Below are 16,501 nucleotides of genomic sequence, written 5' to 3'. Positions count from 1 at the left end.
GCACATTCTTTTTCTGTGTAATCATAATCTTTGCCTCCAGCAGTGTGTAGGAGCAGCTGATAGAAGAGACCATTGTGCCAGATGAAATCAAACGCTTTCATGAAGTCCACAAAGCAAAGATGTGTCCTTTCTGTTTCTGGATGAGAACATGCAGAGTGAATATGTGGTCTGTTGCTCTGTGTTTGGGTGTCTGTGTTTCTGTCATTCAGTCAGGTAGGGCAGGAGTTTTGAATTTATTGTATTACTAAATAGTTTCCCTGAGTTTGAATGTACACAGACTCCCCTGTAAGTGTCTGGATTCAGGTTGTCTCCATCCTTAAGAACAGGAGTAATCAGACCGTTGTTCCAAACTTCAGGATATATTTCACTTTGTAAAAACAGATGTAAAAACTTTTTAGTTTACTGCTGCTGTGTTTTAACACCTCTGTCCTGACGCCATCAGAACCACGAGCCTTTCCCTTTTTACCATCACACAGTTTTTAGCTCTGTCATCGTGATCAGCTGATCAAGTGTTCTGGTTGTCTTTGTCTTTGACTTCCTACTGATTTCAGTTTGTCGATGGTCATCTGATTTGTGTTTAAACCACAGTGTTGCCGTTCTGTAAAGCAACGTTTTCTTTATGCTGTATGTGGTTGAGTTAAATTTTTCCACAGGTCCCAAAAAAATGTTGGTCTATTGCCTTCATTCTCAGTGTGTTGAGCCTTTTTTTGGTTGATAGTCTTCTTGTGTTGTTGGAGGGCTCTGTGGTGTTCGTGGTGTAACTCTTGGTTTTCAGGGTCATTATGCTTCTTGTTTGACGGGTTTCTGAGATGCTTCCCTGAAACAGGAGCATTCACTGTGGAACCATCGTTCTTTTGTTCTTTTGCTTGTTTTGTGACGTGGAGCTCGGTCTCATTCATGAAGATGTAGTTCAGAGCTTTTGTGGTTTTTACTGTCTATGTCAGGGGTGGGCAACCCTGCTCCTGGAGGGCCACCTTCCTGCATGGTTTAGGTTTCTCTGCACTCTAACACACCTGATTTGAATGAGCTGCTTGTTATCAACCAACTGAAGCGTCTCAGGGGATTGGTAACGAGCGAAACATTAGAATCAGGTGTGTTAGAGTGCGGAGAAACCTAAAACATGCAGGAAGGTGGCCCTCCAGGAGCAGGGTTGGCCACCCCTGGTCTATGTGTATCAGGTACTGCTTGCACAGAAATGTATGTGTAAAATACTTCAGCACACAGTCTTTTATCAAGTTTCTGACTTCCTGTCCAAGAACATCTGTTGGACTCAAATCAGTCTGGCTTTAAGCGGGGCCACTCTACCGACACTGCACTACTGTCCATAACAGAATCACTGCGTCTGGCTAAAGCAGCTGGACAGTCCTCAGCTCTATCGCTGCTAGACCTGTCAGCTGCCTTTGACACAGTGAACCACCAAACCCTCCTCTCTTCTCTCTCTGAGCTCGGTGTCTCAGGATCTGCCCTCCTCTGGTTCATGTCCTACCTCTAAGGGAGATCTGTTAGAGTACTTGGAAAGGAGAAGTGTCCAAACCCCACAGCTTATCCACAGGGGTGCCTCAAGGGTCAGTGCTCGGTACCCTGCTCTTTTCAATATATACCACCTCACTAGGTGCAATCATCCGCTCCCATGGTTTCTCATACCATTGTTATGCGGACGATACCCAGCTCTTCCTGTCATTCCCACCAGAGGACACTACAGCCTCGGCACGTATCTCTTCATGCCTTGCCGATATCTCTAAATGGATGAATTATATTCTTCTTTCTTAAGAATTATATTCTTCTTTCTGCTCCTTTCCTTTCCTTTCCTTTTCAGACATGAAGGGCATGGATTTTTTTTTTTTTTTGAAATGTGTATTGTGGATTTGTGTACCGGTTTTGTGGTATGTTGTGCATTTTTCATGAAAGGAAGGAATGAATAAATAAATAATAAATAATAATAAATAATGAAAGAACGCCACCTTCAGCTCAATCTATCCAAGACTGAGCTCCTTGTCATCCCAGCCAGTCCCTCTATGCAACCACAGATCAACATCCAGCTCTGACAAACTGAACTCATACCCACTAAGTCTGCCCGGAACCTGTGCGTCATGATTAAAGACCAGCTTACCTTTAAGGTTCATGTGGCCTCGATTGCTCGGTCATATCAATTTGTCCTGCACAACATCAGGAAGATCAGACTTTGGACTAAAGTGTCTGATACATGATATTGTAACATTATATCTAGCATGTTTTGGATGTGAGTGTTGTTAAATGCGTTGGTGTAATCAGTGAGACTTTTCTCTGTTCATTTGTAGTGGAAGGGGTAACAGGTGTTCATCAGGTGTGTGGGTCCTTTCCCTCTCTCTCTTTCTGACTCAGTGTCTCTCACCCTCAGCTGCGTCCTGCTGCTCAGTCAGAAACTCTCTCTCCTCGAGCTCCATCACGCTGTCCAATCACTGCGCAGCTCTGAAGCCCGCCTCGCATCCCAAAAAGCCCTGCTCGACACCAAGATGGCTGCAGCTGCAGCCTCCCCGCCCCCGCCACCGCCTCCCCCCGCACTGCCGTACGAGGACGACGCCCGCTCTGTCGGCTCCACCGTAAATATTTATCTTTTAATTCTGCTGAGTTAACCTGAGGTCTGTACAGCTGGCAGGAAGAGCTGTCCTTTCAAAATTAAAGCACTGTCTCTATACCATACATCTATACATTATTAACATTTTAACAGCTTGTGTGTGTGTGTGTGTTTCAGGATAAGTCAAAGGACAGGAGCTCTCGGTTCGACACGCTGCGTCACTCTCTGGCTGGGATGATTCGCTCTCCTAAAGCCATGCTGGGCTCCTCCTCCTCTGTGAGACCATCACCTGTCTGTCTCTCCTGTCTCTGTCCGTCTCCTGTCTGTCTCCTCACTGCCTCCTGTCTGTCTCCTCACTGTCTCCTGTCTGTCTTCTGTCTACCTCCTGTCTGCCTCATGTCTGTCTCCTCACTGTCTCCTGTCTGTCTTCTGTCTGCCTCCTGTCTGTCTCCTGTCTGCCTCCTGTCTGTCTCCTGTCTGTCTCCTGTCTGCCTCCTGTCTGTCTTCTGTCTGCCTCCTGTCTACCTCCTGTCTGTGTCCTGTCTGTCTCCTGTCTGCCTCCTGTCTACCTCCTGTCTGTCTCCTGTCTGTGTCCTGTCTGTCTCCTGTCTACCTCCTGTCTGTGTCCTGTCTGTCTCCTGTCTGCCTCCTGTCTGTCTCCTGTCTGTCTCCTGTCTACCTCCTGTCTGTGTCCTGTCTACCTCCTGTCTACCTCCTGTCTGTGTCCTGTCTGTCTCCTGTCTGCCTCCTGTCTACCTCCTGTCTGTCTCCCGTCTGTGTCCTGTCTGTCTCCTGTCTGTCTCCTGTCTACCTCCTGTCTACCTCCTGTCTACCTCCTGTCTGTCTCCTGTCTGTGTCCTGTCTGTCTCCTGTCTGTCTCCTGTCTACCTCCTGTCTACCTCCTGTCTGTGTCCTGTCTGTGTCCTGTCTGTCTCCTGTCTACCTCCTGTCTACCTCCTGTCTGTCTCCTGTCTGTGTCCTGTCTGTCTCCTGTCTACCTCCTGTCTGTGTCCTGTCTACCTCCTGTCTACCTCCTGTCTGTCTCCTGTCTACCTCCTGTCTGTCTCCTGTCTGCCTCCTGTCTGTGTCCTGTCTGTCTCCTGTCTGCCTCCTGTCTGCCTCCTGTCTGTCTTTTGTCTGTCTCCTGTCTGTCTCCTGTCTGTCTCCTGTCTACCTCCTGTCTGTCTCCTGTCTACCTCCTGTCTACCTCCTGTCTGTCTCCTGTCTGCCTCCTGTCTGTCTCCTGTCTGTCTCCTGTCTGCCTCCTGCCTGTTTCCTGTTTGTGTGTCTCCCCTCTGACCCGTCTCCCCCCCTGCCCTGTCTCCATGCAGCAGTTTTTTGATGTCATCCCGACCTCGGAGCGGCCCCTGGCGGAGCAGGAGTGGTACCATGGAGCAATCCCCCGCACTGAGGCTCAGGAGTTACTACGGCAACAGGGAGACTTCCTGGTTAGAGAGAGTCATGGCAAACCTGGGGAGTACGTCCTGTCTGTGTTCTCTGATGAGCAGAGACGCCACTTCATCATCCAGTACGCAGACGTAGGTACACACACACACACACACACACACACACACAGGCACACACACAGATATTTTATTGTATTTAAACCTGTGGGGCTCAATGAGGGAACAGTCTTAATACAATAACTTTTTTACAGTGTATCAGTAATACACAGTGAGTCCACGCTGTAAAAGGTGTCTCTCTCTCTCACTGTCTCTGTCTCTGTCTCTCGCTCTCTCTCTGGTAGAGTCAGTATCGATTTGAAGGCACGGGCTTCTCCACCATCCCGCAGCTCATTGAGCATCACTTTTCCTCCAAACATGTCATCACCAAGAAGTCTGGAGTCGTGCTGCTACACCCTGTCGTCAAGGTGATATTTACATTTGTCACAGCTGATCTGAGTGGGCGGGGCTACATTCACATGTCACACACACATAAACAGCTGCTCATCAGTGTTTCTGTGTGCAGGATAAAAAATGGATCCTGAACCACGAGGACGTTGCGCTGGGGGACCTGCTGGGGAAGGTGACCTCACTTCCTGCTTCCTCTCATCAGTCACAAGGTGTTATTTTTAGTGTCCACATTTATGACAGTGCTGTCTCTCTCTACCTCCATGTCCCATCATGCCCTGCTGCTGCTGGTTACCAGGGTAACTTTGGCGAGGTGTTTAAAGGGACGCTACAGCGTGACAAAACGCCAGTCGCCGTCAAAACATGTAAAGAAGATTTACCACCCGAGCTGAAGATCCGCTTCCTGTCTGAGGCCAGGTGACCTTATCAATAACAGCAAACAAACAAATACATAAATTAAAACGGTGAAGAAGAGAGTCTTGTGATGCCTGTCTGTGATTGGCTGGTGTATCCTGATGCCTGTCTGTGATTGGCTGCAGGATCCTGAAGCAGTACGACCATCCAAACATTGTGAAGCTGATTGGTGTTTGTACGCAGCGACAGCCGATCTACATCGTCATGGAGCTGGTTCCTGGTGGGTGGAGCACAGTCACTGTTGGAGCTGTTCTGTGATTGGTCTGTTTCTAACAGGTGTGTTTCTCAGGCGGAGACTTCCTGTCCTTTCTGAGGAAGAAGAAGGACGAGTTGAAGACGAAACAGCTGGTTCGTTTCTCTGTGGATGCTGCTGCTGGCATGGCATACCTGGAGAGTAAGAACTGTATCCACAGGTAAATCATCAGAGTGCTGCAGTGTCCAACAGACTGTGAACACATCACCTGTTCAGGTGTCAGCAACACCTTACCTGTATCACGTGACTGGAGCTCTCAGATTAGCTGAGAAGGGTTAGCTGATTCAGAGCCTGTTTGTCTCTGGCCTGTCTCTCTCTCTGTCTGTCAGTCTCTGATCTCTGTAACCCTTTTTTACACTGCGGTTCCACCTCAGCGGCATGACGAAGCTCTGCCATCATGCAGCCTTTGCCATTTTACATTGGACCAAGCAACGCTGGCGTAAAGCCGCCCCAGTGTGTTTCTGTTACGCCTCTGTTACGCCTCTGGTACATCTCTGTTACACCTCTGTTACGACTCTGTTACATCTCTGTTACGCCTCTGTTACGTCTATGTTACGCCTCTGTTACGCCTCTGTTACGTCTCTGTTACGCCTCTGTTACGTCTATGTTACGCCTCTGTTACGCCTCTGTTAAATCTCTGTTACGTCTATGTTACATCTCTGTTACGCCTCTGTTACGCCTCTGTTACGCCTCTGTTACGACTCTGTTACGCCTCTGTTACATCTCTGTTACGCCTCTGTTACGTCTATGTTACATCTCTGTTACGTCTCTGTTACATCTCTGTTACGCCTCTGTTACGTCTATGTTATGCCTCTGTTACGTCTCTGTTATGCCTCTGTTACGTCTATGTTACATCTCTGTTACGTCTATGTTACATCTCTGTTACGCCTCTGTTACGTCTATGTTACATCTCTGTTACGCCTCTGTTACGTCTATGTTACATCTCTGTTACGCCTCTGTTATTTTGGCGCAGGGAAAAGGACAAAATTAAGACTATTGAGAGGCCGAAGGAGGCTACATCCTTGCCGAAGCCAGCTACTGATCTGGCCAATGATAAGCCAGCGCAGGTAACTGAGAGGCCGGTGGTGGTAAATGAGAAGCTGCCTATTCATTCGACCAGGGCGGCAAGTCATGCGTCTAACATAGCAACCCATTGGATCGGCTACTGGCTTGGCTGGTCATTAGCTTCCCAGGCTGGCGACTAGCACGCTGAAGCTAGCTACATTAGCCATTGATTTGACTGGTCATTTTCTTCTGTTGTATTTCAGTGGTGTATTGGAGCCCAATGCGCCACGTTACCGCCACCAACTGGACACATAGGATTTATTGAACTTCTTTTAATTAGCCCATTTGTTCCCAACAAAGAAAGTATTTCCTCTTTAGATCTCTGTTACGTCTGTGTTGTGTCTCTGTCCGTCTAAATCGGACCGATTTATCTGTCAATTTTCGCACTAATCAGATAAATCAGTATCGTCGTATATGTCCTCCATTATGCTCCAATACAAATTAATGTATAGTTAATACAGAGCAGTGGGTTAAAGCCATTACACCTCCTGACAAGCAGAGGGCGTAGCTTTCATTTTGACAGCATAAGAGCCAGACCCTCAGTCTTTTAACCAAAATACAGCTGAAGTCAAGAAATGAAACAGCCACCTCACTCGTGGTTACAACTATAAAACAAAAATGACAATTACCAACATATGCAGAACATATGTTCTAAACAGACACATTAAAAACACTAACAAAATATTTGTTTGCATTTTGGAACATAAATAACAAACTTAACAACTTAAATTACTCAGTCAGCACGAGGCGGCAGGCATGATGGGAAATGATGACATCCCTTATCGCTGCCAGAGTGCGCGTCACAGCTGAGCAGAGCAGCACACACAGCGAAGGGAAGCATCAGGAAGCATCATCTTTCCCATACAGAGCGAAACATTGTGAGCAACAAACTCGTGTTAAAATCACAGTAATCAGCCAAAGCTTGCTTTCAGAGTGTACAGTCTGGCTCTCAGTTAGTTTGAAGTTCGATAGTAACGAAGGTACAGGAGCTTTAAGCTTTATTGTCTACTAGTTTCACAGCGGTTACGCTCTAAACAACAAGCTTACACGTCTACACCTCCGTACAACCCCGCAGGAAGATACAGGGTTTTGTTTTAAGAAGCCATCGTCGCGCTGCCAGGTGTGTGCGTCTGTCTACTCCGCCCTCAGCACACCTGCAGCTCCTTACAGCAGTGAGACGCGCGCGCGGACTGTTCTCATTCACAGAACAGAAAATGAAGATGTTAAAGTTACGATGTTACGGTGCTACAGACAGACAGAGAGCAGAGCACAGAGACAGCCATGTCACCGTGATGCTACGTGTTGATTGAGTCCTGACCTGCGGACTGTTGGCTGAGCTCCAGACCTCTGCCCCGCGATAGACAGTCCATAGATCGTCCCAAATGCCCCAAACAGAGCAGAATAATAAGAATAGAAACACAGACGAGGTCAGATCCTCTGCAGATACATACACCAGCTCAAACTTCTCCTGGATCACGATGTTGATTAACAGGGAATATTTAATATGGAAAATCCTGCTCATTAAGCCTTTTATTACTATTATTAACAGCATCAGTCTGTCAAATGAGCTGGTCTGTGTTTAGTGACTTTTATCTTTAGCAGCACTGTGTGAAGGTGGGAAAAACAAGAACATCATTTTGTTCCAACTTTTGTTTGTTTTTGTGTTAAACTCACTTCTATTTAATTTGATATTTTATTTTAGTGCTATTTAAGCTGCTACAGAAACACTGTTTTATTTGAATTTTGTATGTATTTCAGATACATTTTGAACATCTGTGAATATATCGGCCGATATATCGATATCAGAATTTTTTTACTCCCTGATATCGGAATCGTCATTGGCCCCAAAAATCCCATATCGGTCGGGCTCTAGTGTTTGTCGTGTTATGTCTGTGTTACATCTGTGTTGTGTCTCTTACGTCTGTGTTACGTTGGTGTTACGTCTGTGTTATGTCTGTTACGTCTGTGTTATGTCTGTTACGTCTGTGTTATGTCTGTTACGTCTATGTTGTGTCTGTTACGTCTGTGTTATGTCTCTGTTATGTCTGTGTTACATCTGTGTTATGTCAGTGTTACGTCTGTGTTATGTCTGTGTTACGTCTGTGTTACGTCTGTGTTGTGTCTCTGTTACGTCTGTGTTATGTCTGTGTTACGTCTGTGTTGTGTCTGTGTTACGTCTGTGTTGTGTCTGTGTTGTGTCTCTGTTATGTCTGTGTTACGTCTGTGTTGTGTCTCTGTTATGTCTGTGTTATGTCTGTGTTACGTCTGTGTTGTGTCTCAGTTATGTCTGTGTTACGTCTGTGTTGTGTCTCTGTTACGTCTGTGTTGCGTCTGTGTTGCGTCTGTGTTACGTCTGTGTTGTGTCTGTGTTACGTCTGTGTTGTGTCTGTGTTGTGTCTGTGTTACGTCTGTGTTACGTCTGTGTTACGTCTGTGTTACGTCTGTGTTGTGTCTGTGTTACGTCTGTGTTACGTCTCTGTTACGTCTGTGTTGTGTCTGTGTTCGTCTGTGTTACGTCTGTGTTGTGTCTCTGTTATGTCTGTGTTGCGTCTGTGTTACGTCTGTGTTACGTCTGTGTTGTTTCTGTGTTCGTCTGTGTTACGTCTGTGTTACATCTGTGTTACGTCTGTGTTGTGTCTGTGTTCGTCTGTGTTACGTCTGTGTCGTGTCTGTGTTACGTCTTAGTCGTGTCTCTGTTATGTCTGTGTTGCGTCTGTGTTACGTCTGTGTTACGTCTGTGTTGTTTCTGTGTTCGTCTGTGTTACGTCTGTGTTACGTCTGTGTTGTGTCTCTTACGTCTGTGTTACGTCTGTGTTACGTCTGTGTTGTGTCTGTGTTGTGTCTTTGTTACGTCTGTGTCTGTGTTACGTCTGTGTTGTGTCTGTGTTGTGTCTTTGTTACGTCTGTGTCTGTGTTGTGTCTGTGTTGTGTCTCTGATATGTCTGTTTTATGTCTGTGTTGTGTCTGTGTTGTGTCTCTGATATGTCTCTGATACTACCTTTGAAGCTGGCTCAGAGGAGGAACGACTTCACTCCCCATTCAGCCCTCTGTGCGTTTAACAGAAGACGAGGTGTAGCAGAGGTGTAATAATATCACCTAGAACAGTGTCAGAGGGGCTTCTGATTCTTTGACCTGTCTGTCTCTCTCTCGCACCTGTCTGTCTCTCAGGGACCTGGCAGCGAGGAACTGTCTGGTTGGTGAGGGCAGCGTGTTGAAGATCAGTGACTTTGGGATGAGTCGTCAGGAGGACGACGGGATTTATTCTTCATCAGGACTCAAACAGATCCCCATCAAGTGGACGGCTCCAGAGGCCCTCAACTATGGTAACACTTGAGACACACCTGGATGACACCTGTATCACACGTGAGACACACATGTATCGTATCTAAGACACACGTGTATCACACCTGAGACACAGCTGCATCACACCTGGCTGAGACACAGCTGTATCACACCTGGCTGAGACACAGCAGTCACATGTGATGTGAGCATGTGCAGTAGTCACATGGCGACACTGCACTGAGGCTGAGCTGCAGAGTCTGAGTGTCACCTGTAAACATGCACGTGACGCTGCTGCCGTCACAGGTCCTGTTGGCGGGATGATCGAGGCAGACGCTCCGTTACGTGAGGCAGCTTTGCATGCTCCTCGTCCCGGTGCAGGTTGTGGCCACAGAAAAGAACAGTTAACGGAGTGCTTATTGACTACTGCAGCGCACACACGGCATGAGGTTGTGTACCAACACGGGGCTGGTTAAGCCGATTAAACATACGTTTGAACACTGTTCTTAACGATGTGACATGAAATGATGACAGCGTGTAAGAAACACAACTGCAGCCCACAGGGCTGTGTGTATTTTATTTTATAAAAAGGAACCAGGAGTGTTAAAGTAGGAGAGGTTCTGTTTGTTTTGTTAGCAGAAAATACACTTAAAAATCCCAAAGAATTTATAAATATAACAGAACAAAATAAACAGTATGACTGTTATTATTGTTTACACGTTCATGAAAACACACTGAGTTTATCAGGGGCGAGTGATCTGGCTTCACTAACCTGACACAGGAGGTCGCACTGAGCGGTCACACAACGCTGGTTATCAACTCGATAAGTCAACCCAGGGTTTCTCTGAGCGCGCTCACATGAAAGGGGTGTGTTTGAAGCTAATGACCGATCTAAACAAAGGCGAGTCTGCCGTCAGCTGATCGGCATATTTTACAAACTCAGAGCAAACTCTGATTTCAGAAAGAGATGAAGAAGTTTCACATAATCCAGACTGACATCACTCAGCTGCAGCTGCTGGATGCAGGAAGTACACACATATCTTCTAAGTACAAAAGATCTTCAGGCTTCAGTGTGTTTATCAGTCTCTGTTTGTTACAGTGTTACAATTTAATTTGTCAGACGCTTTTGTCCAAAGCGACGTACATCTGAGAGTTAATACAACACAAGCAACGATCGAGACAGGAGGGAACGAAGTCAGTGAGAGCCAACAAACTGCTTCAGGTGTGATCAGACACTGCTGCTGACAGGCAGTGCACAGGGCATCAACAACATCAATAAGGTCAATATAGTCAGGATCATCAATAGCATCACTATAATTAAGGTCAGAGGTGTTCATAAAGAGCTGGGTCTTTAGCTTCTTAAAGGTGAAAGGGACTCTGCGGACCGAGTGGAGTTTGGTAGCTCGTTCCACCACCGGGGGGCGACAGAGGAGAAGAGTCTAGTTAGAGACTTAGAGCCCTGTTGTGATGGGAGCACCAGGCGCCTTTCATTGGCAGAGCGTAGTGGGCGGAACGGAGTGTACACCTGGATGAGGGCATTCAGGTAGGCAGGAGACGTTTTTGTTGCTGTTTTGTAAGCGAGCGACAGGGTCTGAATTTGATGTGAGCATTGACTGTTGAGGGATATGAGCAGTGGAGGGATATGAGCAGGGGAGGGATATGAGCAGGGGAGGGATATGAGCAAGGGAGGGATATGAGCAGTGGAGGGATATGAGCAGGGGAGGGATATGAGCAGGGGAGGGATATGAGCAAGGGAGGGATATGAGCAGTGCAGTGACGTGCTGTTTTAGGTTGATTGAAGACCAGTGGCGCTGCTGCGTTCTGGATCATCTGCAGAGGTTTGAATGTGCATGCAGGAAGGCCTGTCAGTAGGGAGCTGCAGTAGTCAATGCGTGAAATCACGACAGCCTGTACCAGCAGGTGTGTTGCATGCTCTGACAGGTAGGGTCTGATCTTCCTGATGTTGTGCAGGGCAAATCAACATATAATCAGATGGTAAACAGGAAGAGTTTGACCGCTCTCTCTCCCTCCTCCCTCTCACGATCTGCTCACAGAGTTCCTGACTCAAGGGACCTGATTGGTCAGTAGGTGGTGATTAGTTCAGGTTGATCTCTTATCTCCAACATAACCTGCTCCGGAGCAGTTCAGGTGTTCAGCATTAGTTACCATGGTGATCTAAGAAGTAAGAGGTAAGAAGTGAACCACCTTTGTAGTGCTGAATACTCTGAGTTAACCCTGAAGTTACCTCGATAACACCTAATCCTGCTTCGTAGTGCACCCCCCGGTTACATTTCCTCTTAGAAAACAAAAGAATGTCAGAAAACAGTGTTTTACCTGAGACACACCTGTTATACACATACCTTTCCAACTCCAACGGTCTGCTGCTCTGTGTTTGGCTGCTGATGTCTTCTCCTCTGCAATCTCGGATCCTATCGGCTGTAGTCTGAGACGATATAGCCTCTGGGGACACCGGTGAACGTGCCGAGCGGAAAGCGATTAACGACTTCCCGTCCAGACGCCACGTGCTGCATCGCTACAGAAAGAGAAACCGTTCTCTTGGGATTCACTTGTTATTAACGGGTCTTACCTTTGCCCAGATTTAAATATCATGATGCAGATTTGTAAGAAGCAAAAATTCAAGCTTTGTCAGGTCTGTCCTCAAGAGGAGAAGAACACTTTTAAAATGAAATCCAGATTCCATGGAAGTCTGAACGCTGAACGGCTTTGGTGACACAGCGTCAAGTGAATTCATGTCAAGTTAAATTTTAGATCTAAACAGATTGTTAGCTGTTAGCTGTTAGCATGCATACGTCTGTTTATAGAGATTAATAAGAAGATAAATCGCTGTCAGATGACGCTGATGGGAGCTGTGATGTCATTATGGAGGATTACGTTCCGCCTGCTTTTGCTCTCCTCACGGTTGGTTTTTCTTGCATATGCCGCAGCCTGCTGATACGTGATTGGTCAATACTACTCGGACTACAAGCGCAGTTCAGATACTTGCCTTCCCGGAAATCGACTACATTTCCATGTAGAATCTGTAAATAGAGATAACCTCCTATGTGATTGGCTGTTGATGTCTCCTCCTATGTGATTGGCTGTTGATGTCTCCTCCTCTGTGATTGGCTGCTGATGTCTCCTCCTCTGTGATTGGCTGTTGCAGGTCGCTACAGCTCAGAGAGCGATGTGTGGAGTTATGGGATCCTGCTGTGGGAGACCTTCAGTCTGGGGGTGTGTCCTTATCCTGGGATGACCAATCAGCAGGCTCGAGAGCAGGTGGAGAAAGGTAAACAGGGGGGTTTAAAAAATCAGGAAGTAGCAGTTTACGTTATTAAATACAAACAATGATTGATAAACAAACAAAAATGTTTAAATAAAGTTTTGTTTTGCAGAAGAACAAAAAGATTCCGTCTAACTTCCTCCCTCCTCCTCCTGGTTGCTAGGTTACAGGATGTCATGTCCTCAGCGTTGCCCTGACGACGTGTACAAAGTGATGCAGCGCTGCTGGCAGTACAACCCTGAAGAGCGACCCAAGTTCATTGAGCTGCAGAGAGACCTCGCTGCCATCAAGAAGAAGTGATGACATCATCCCACCTCGCTGCCATCAAGAAGAAGTGATGACATCATCCCACCTCGCCGCCTTCACGAAGAAGTGATGACATCATCCCACCTCGCTGCCATCAAGAAGTGATGACATCATCCCACCTCGCCGCCATCAAGAAGAAGTGATGACATCATCCCACCTCGCTGCCATCAAGAAGTGATGACATCATCCCACCTCGCCGCCTTCACGAAGAAGTGATGACATCATCCCACCTCGCCGCCATCAAGAAGTGATGACATCATCCCACCTCGCCGCCTTCTCGAAGAAGTGATGACATCATCACAGAGAGTTGGGTCACGTCCTTAGCAGCAGAGAAGAGTTTTGTTTGTTTGGTGGGTGTGGTCAGCAGGTGGGCGTGGTCTTTTTGGAACATTTTTAAACTTCGATAATGTCACAGCGTCACACTGAGCATGTCTGTTAGCGTAAACACGAAACACATAAGAGCTAAAGATCAGTGTCCTAAAGTGATGCTAACCAGTGGTTCTTCAGGCAGTTAGCAGTTAGCATTTAGCATACGTGTAAAGAGTAAACACGCCAAAACACTACTGTCAGGTTAGCATGGCTGTGGCTAGGTATTTTAGCCTCTGAAAACATGTTAGAAGCAGTCATTATGCTAACTCTCAGACCACACTGACACTAAAACCTGTTTGTCAAACAGGAACACAATTATCCTGGTGATGCTAATGGAGCTAACAGCTTAGCGTGATTGTAGCAAGGGTTCTTGTAAGTTCTACTAAGACAGCATGTTCTGATCACACCTGGTTCTAGACAGTCTGAGCTGTTTGAACTGTTAACTTTACGTTAGCTTAGCCAGAGACTCTCAACAGGTGGCTACAACATTCAGGCAGCTGATTGTGCAGGCGGAGTTTCCTGAAACGAAGCAGTGGATCCCTTCAAAGAAACTTTATTAAAACTGAATCTTGACACTTTTTATTTATTGATAAACTCGTTTGACACTAAAAACACAAAAAACATTTTACGGAATAAGCTAAAATGTAACAAACGTCTACAGGTGTACATTAAGCCACGCCCCTTGTCACACCACCCCTCACTACTGTAACCCCGGCAAATGCTTGCATACTGTCCGCTGCTGAGGACCAATCAGCTGTTCACTAAAAGTAATAGTTTTTATTTTATTTATTATGTTTTTACTTTTGATCTTACTCAGATTTCCTGTCAAAGATCAAACTGACATGAATCTGAAGGAAAACTGACCTTTACTCTGAAAAACCCAGCTGTCAATCATCACTAAGACCATGCCTATACAGGCCTTTGGTGTATGGAAATGCTTTTGACCAATCAGTGATTCCAGGTGTTGAAAAAAACAGTGACACAGGAAGTGAAAAAAATAAAAACAATCTGAGGAAAACTCTCCAGCACTTTACTTCCTGGTTGTCATGGTGACCAAAATAATGTTGCAGCAGCTGAAAAAGTTCAAAATAAACTACAAATGAAAAAAACAATGCATCTGTGTATAAGAATGGGTCCTGATTGGTCAGCATCACTTCCTAGACTGTATGAGGGCGGAGCCTATGTGGTGGTGGTGATGTCAGAGCTCAGAGCGCTGCCTACTGTCACTGTAAATAAATTCAAGATGTTTTTACAGTTTGTGTTCAAACACTAATCTTCTGTTTGTATTTTATATGTTTAAACTCTTTATAAGAACATTATCGTGGCATTTACTATAAAAATAAAAGAAATGATACAAACACACAGACAGGGTTTTTTATTCCACATTAAACCTGCTTTACATGGCGTTCAGAATATTCCATTGAAACATTACTCTGGGAGATTTCACACTTCAAACCCGGTTTAATCTGCAGCTGTGCAACTGTTGAGTGTTAGCTTGTAGCTGACAGCTGACATGTTTAGAATCAAACTATTAAAAGTAAAGCAATTAGAAAGTTTAGTTTTAGGATGTCGTCTTTTTATTCACAGTTCTTTAGTTTAACGTCAGATTAAAAAAACTAACTGATTTTTTGTTTAAACATTTTTATTATTAAAACTGTAAACTTCCAAATAAGGTCGGCAGCGTGGCTGGTTTGGGGTGGGGTTTGTAGCCAATTCGCTCATTAATAAGCTCCGCCCTTGAAGCCCCAGTGGAGGACGAAGCAGAGGCTCCGCCCCCGATTATGTCAACACTGATCACAGAAGCCCCTCCGCCTGACTCCACCTCCTCTCGCTGGCGCTTCCTGGCCTGAAAAAACAAACAAAAATATTAAATGAAAATAATAATAAGACAGTAATAATGAATACAGACCATAATTATTGATACAGACCGTAATAATGGATACAGACTGTAATAATCAATACAGACAGTAGTGATAAAAGTGATTTGAACCTCGAGCTCCTTCTTGACGCTCTCGAACTCTTCTGTGTCGTCGATCTTAAGCTCCAGACGAGTCGGTTTCCTCCTCAACATCTTCAGTTTAAATCAGAGGAAACCTTCACATAGGATACAACACACATACACCAGGGGTCAGTTTCAGAAAGGAGGTTCAACAAAGCCTCGGTCTAACCCTGGACTGTGGTTTGATTTACCCTGAGCTGAAAGTCAAGTCGGGGCCTTGTTGACGAGGCTGGCAGCAGAGGGGAAGAAACCTGTTCCTGTGCCGAGAGGTTTTGGTCCTGAGGGACCGCAGCCTCTTGCCAGAGGGGAGGGTCTCAGTTCAGTGGCTGTTTTAATGTGCATTAGCTTTATCCCTAACATAATGCTGATTTCACATACATTATGTCCTCTCACCTAAATCCTGTTTAATTGATTAAACTTAATTGAGTTCGTTTTTTTAAATGTTGTTCCAATTACTTAACGGCTGCTTTTGTATTGGTAGGAAATGAAGAGGACCAAACAAATGATCATTTGTCTTACCTCAGCGCTCTCTGCAGTGGTGCTGGAAAATCTACAAATGATGACTTTGACACAGATTTGTCTCTTTATTATTTTATTATAATTATAAAAGACGTTTGCAAAGGGGTCAGAGCAGCACAGAGACGCAACGTTTTTTTATTCAGTAATCGCGGTGTGAAACAGTTTGACTGATCAGAGCTACAGTGAAACGAGACAACGTGATGTGTTTACTCTGAAGTACAGTGATTACAGGTGTGGACTTTATGTAGCGCCATGCAGATGCTGACTATCATCCCCGGAGCAGGTCAGGAGTTCAGCATCAGTTATTATGGTGATCTACCCCGGTAAGAAGTGAACCACCTTCGTAGTACTGCCTCGATAACTGCTGATCGTTACAGAGAAGCTAAGCTAACCGGCTAACGTCTGTTTAAACGTATATTGACATGAAATGTTACCGGAAGCAGAGTTTCCGCCCTCCCTTGCACACGACACATTCATCAGTTTTAATAAATATGTTTAAAATTACCTTAAAAGGTGTGTTGTTGCTGTATTTCCCCGGGGTTTTCCTCCTCTTGTGTATGTTTGCTGCAAGTCAGTGAGCCGGAATTACAACTTTTGAACCGGAAGCTGATAA

General features: G+C 45.7%; 2 protein-coding genes across 2 annotated transcripts in view; one reads left to right on the top strand and one right to left on the bottom strand.

Moving 5' to 3' along the window:
* fer (fer (fps/fes related) tyrosine kinase) overlaps positions 1 to 14,723 on the top strand; it is a 28,438-nt gene extending 13,715 nt beyond the window's left edge. The window contains exons 10-20 of the mRNA XM_069673924.1: positions 2,378 to 2,579; positions 2,732 to 2,830; positions 3,886 to 4,092; positions 4,302 to 4,424; positions 4,523 to 4,579; positions 4,703 to 4,821; positions 4,944 to 5,038; positions 5,108 to 5,231; positions 9,305 to 9,459; positions 12,579 to 12,701; positions 12,859 to 14,723. Of these exons, the coding sequence (XP_069530025.1) occupies positions 2,378 to 2,579; positions 2,732 to 2,830; positions 3,886 to 4,092; positions 4,302 to 4,424; positions 4,523 to 4,579; positions 4,703 to 4,821; positions 4,944 to 5,038; positions 5,108 to 5,231; positions 9,305 to 9,459; positions 12,579 to 12,701; positions 12,859 to 12,995 (1,441 nt within the window). The 3' untranslated portion in view covers positions 12,996 to 14,723. The remainder of the gene's footprint in view (positions 1 to 2,377; positions 2,580 to 2,731; positions 2,831 to 3,885; positions 4,093 to 4,301; positions 4,425 to 4,522; positions 4,580 to 4,702; positions 4,822 to 4,943; positions 5,039 to 5,107; positions 5,232 to 9,304; positions 9,460 to 12,578; positions 12,702 to 12,858) is intronic.
* On the bottom strand, positions 14,717 to 16,498 carry cdc26 (cell division cycle 26 homolog). Its single transcript, XM_069673927.1, has 3 exons — positions 16,394 to 16,498; positions 15,361 to 15,464; positions 14,717 to 15,216 (listed from the first exon to the last, which is right to left on the bottom strand). The coding sequence occupies exons 2-3, from the start codon at positions 15,439 to 15,441 to the stop codon at positions 15,019 to 15,021; spliced, it is 279 nt and encodes a 92-aa protein (XP_069530028.1). The 5' UTR covers positions 15,442 to 15,464; positions 16,394 to 16,498; the 3' UTR covers positions 14,717 to 15,018.
* Positions 16,499 to 16,501: the final 3 nt, after the last annotated feature.

Source organism: Semicossyphus pulcher, unplaced genomic scaffold (assembly GCF_022749685.1).
Source record: "Semicossyphus pulcher isolate SPU_LCO1_2020_fin unplaced genomic scaffold, fSemPul1.0.p SCAF_22, whole genome shotgun sequence".
Lineage (NCBI taxonomy): Eukaryota > Metazoa > Chordata > Actinopteri > Labriformes > Labridae > Semicossyphus > Semicossyphus pulcher.
This window is presented reverse-complemented; position numbering and strand designations above follow the sequence as displayed.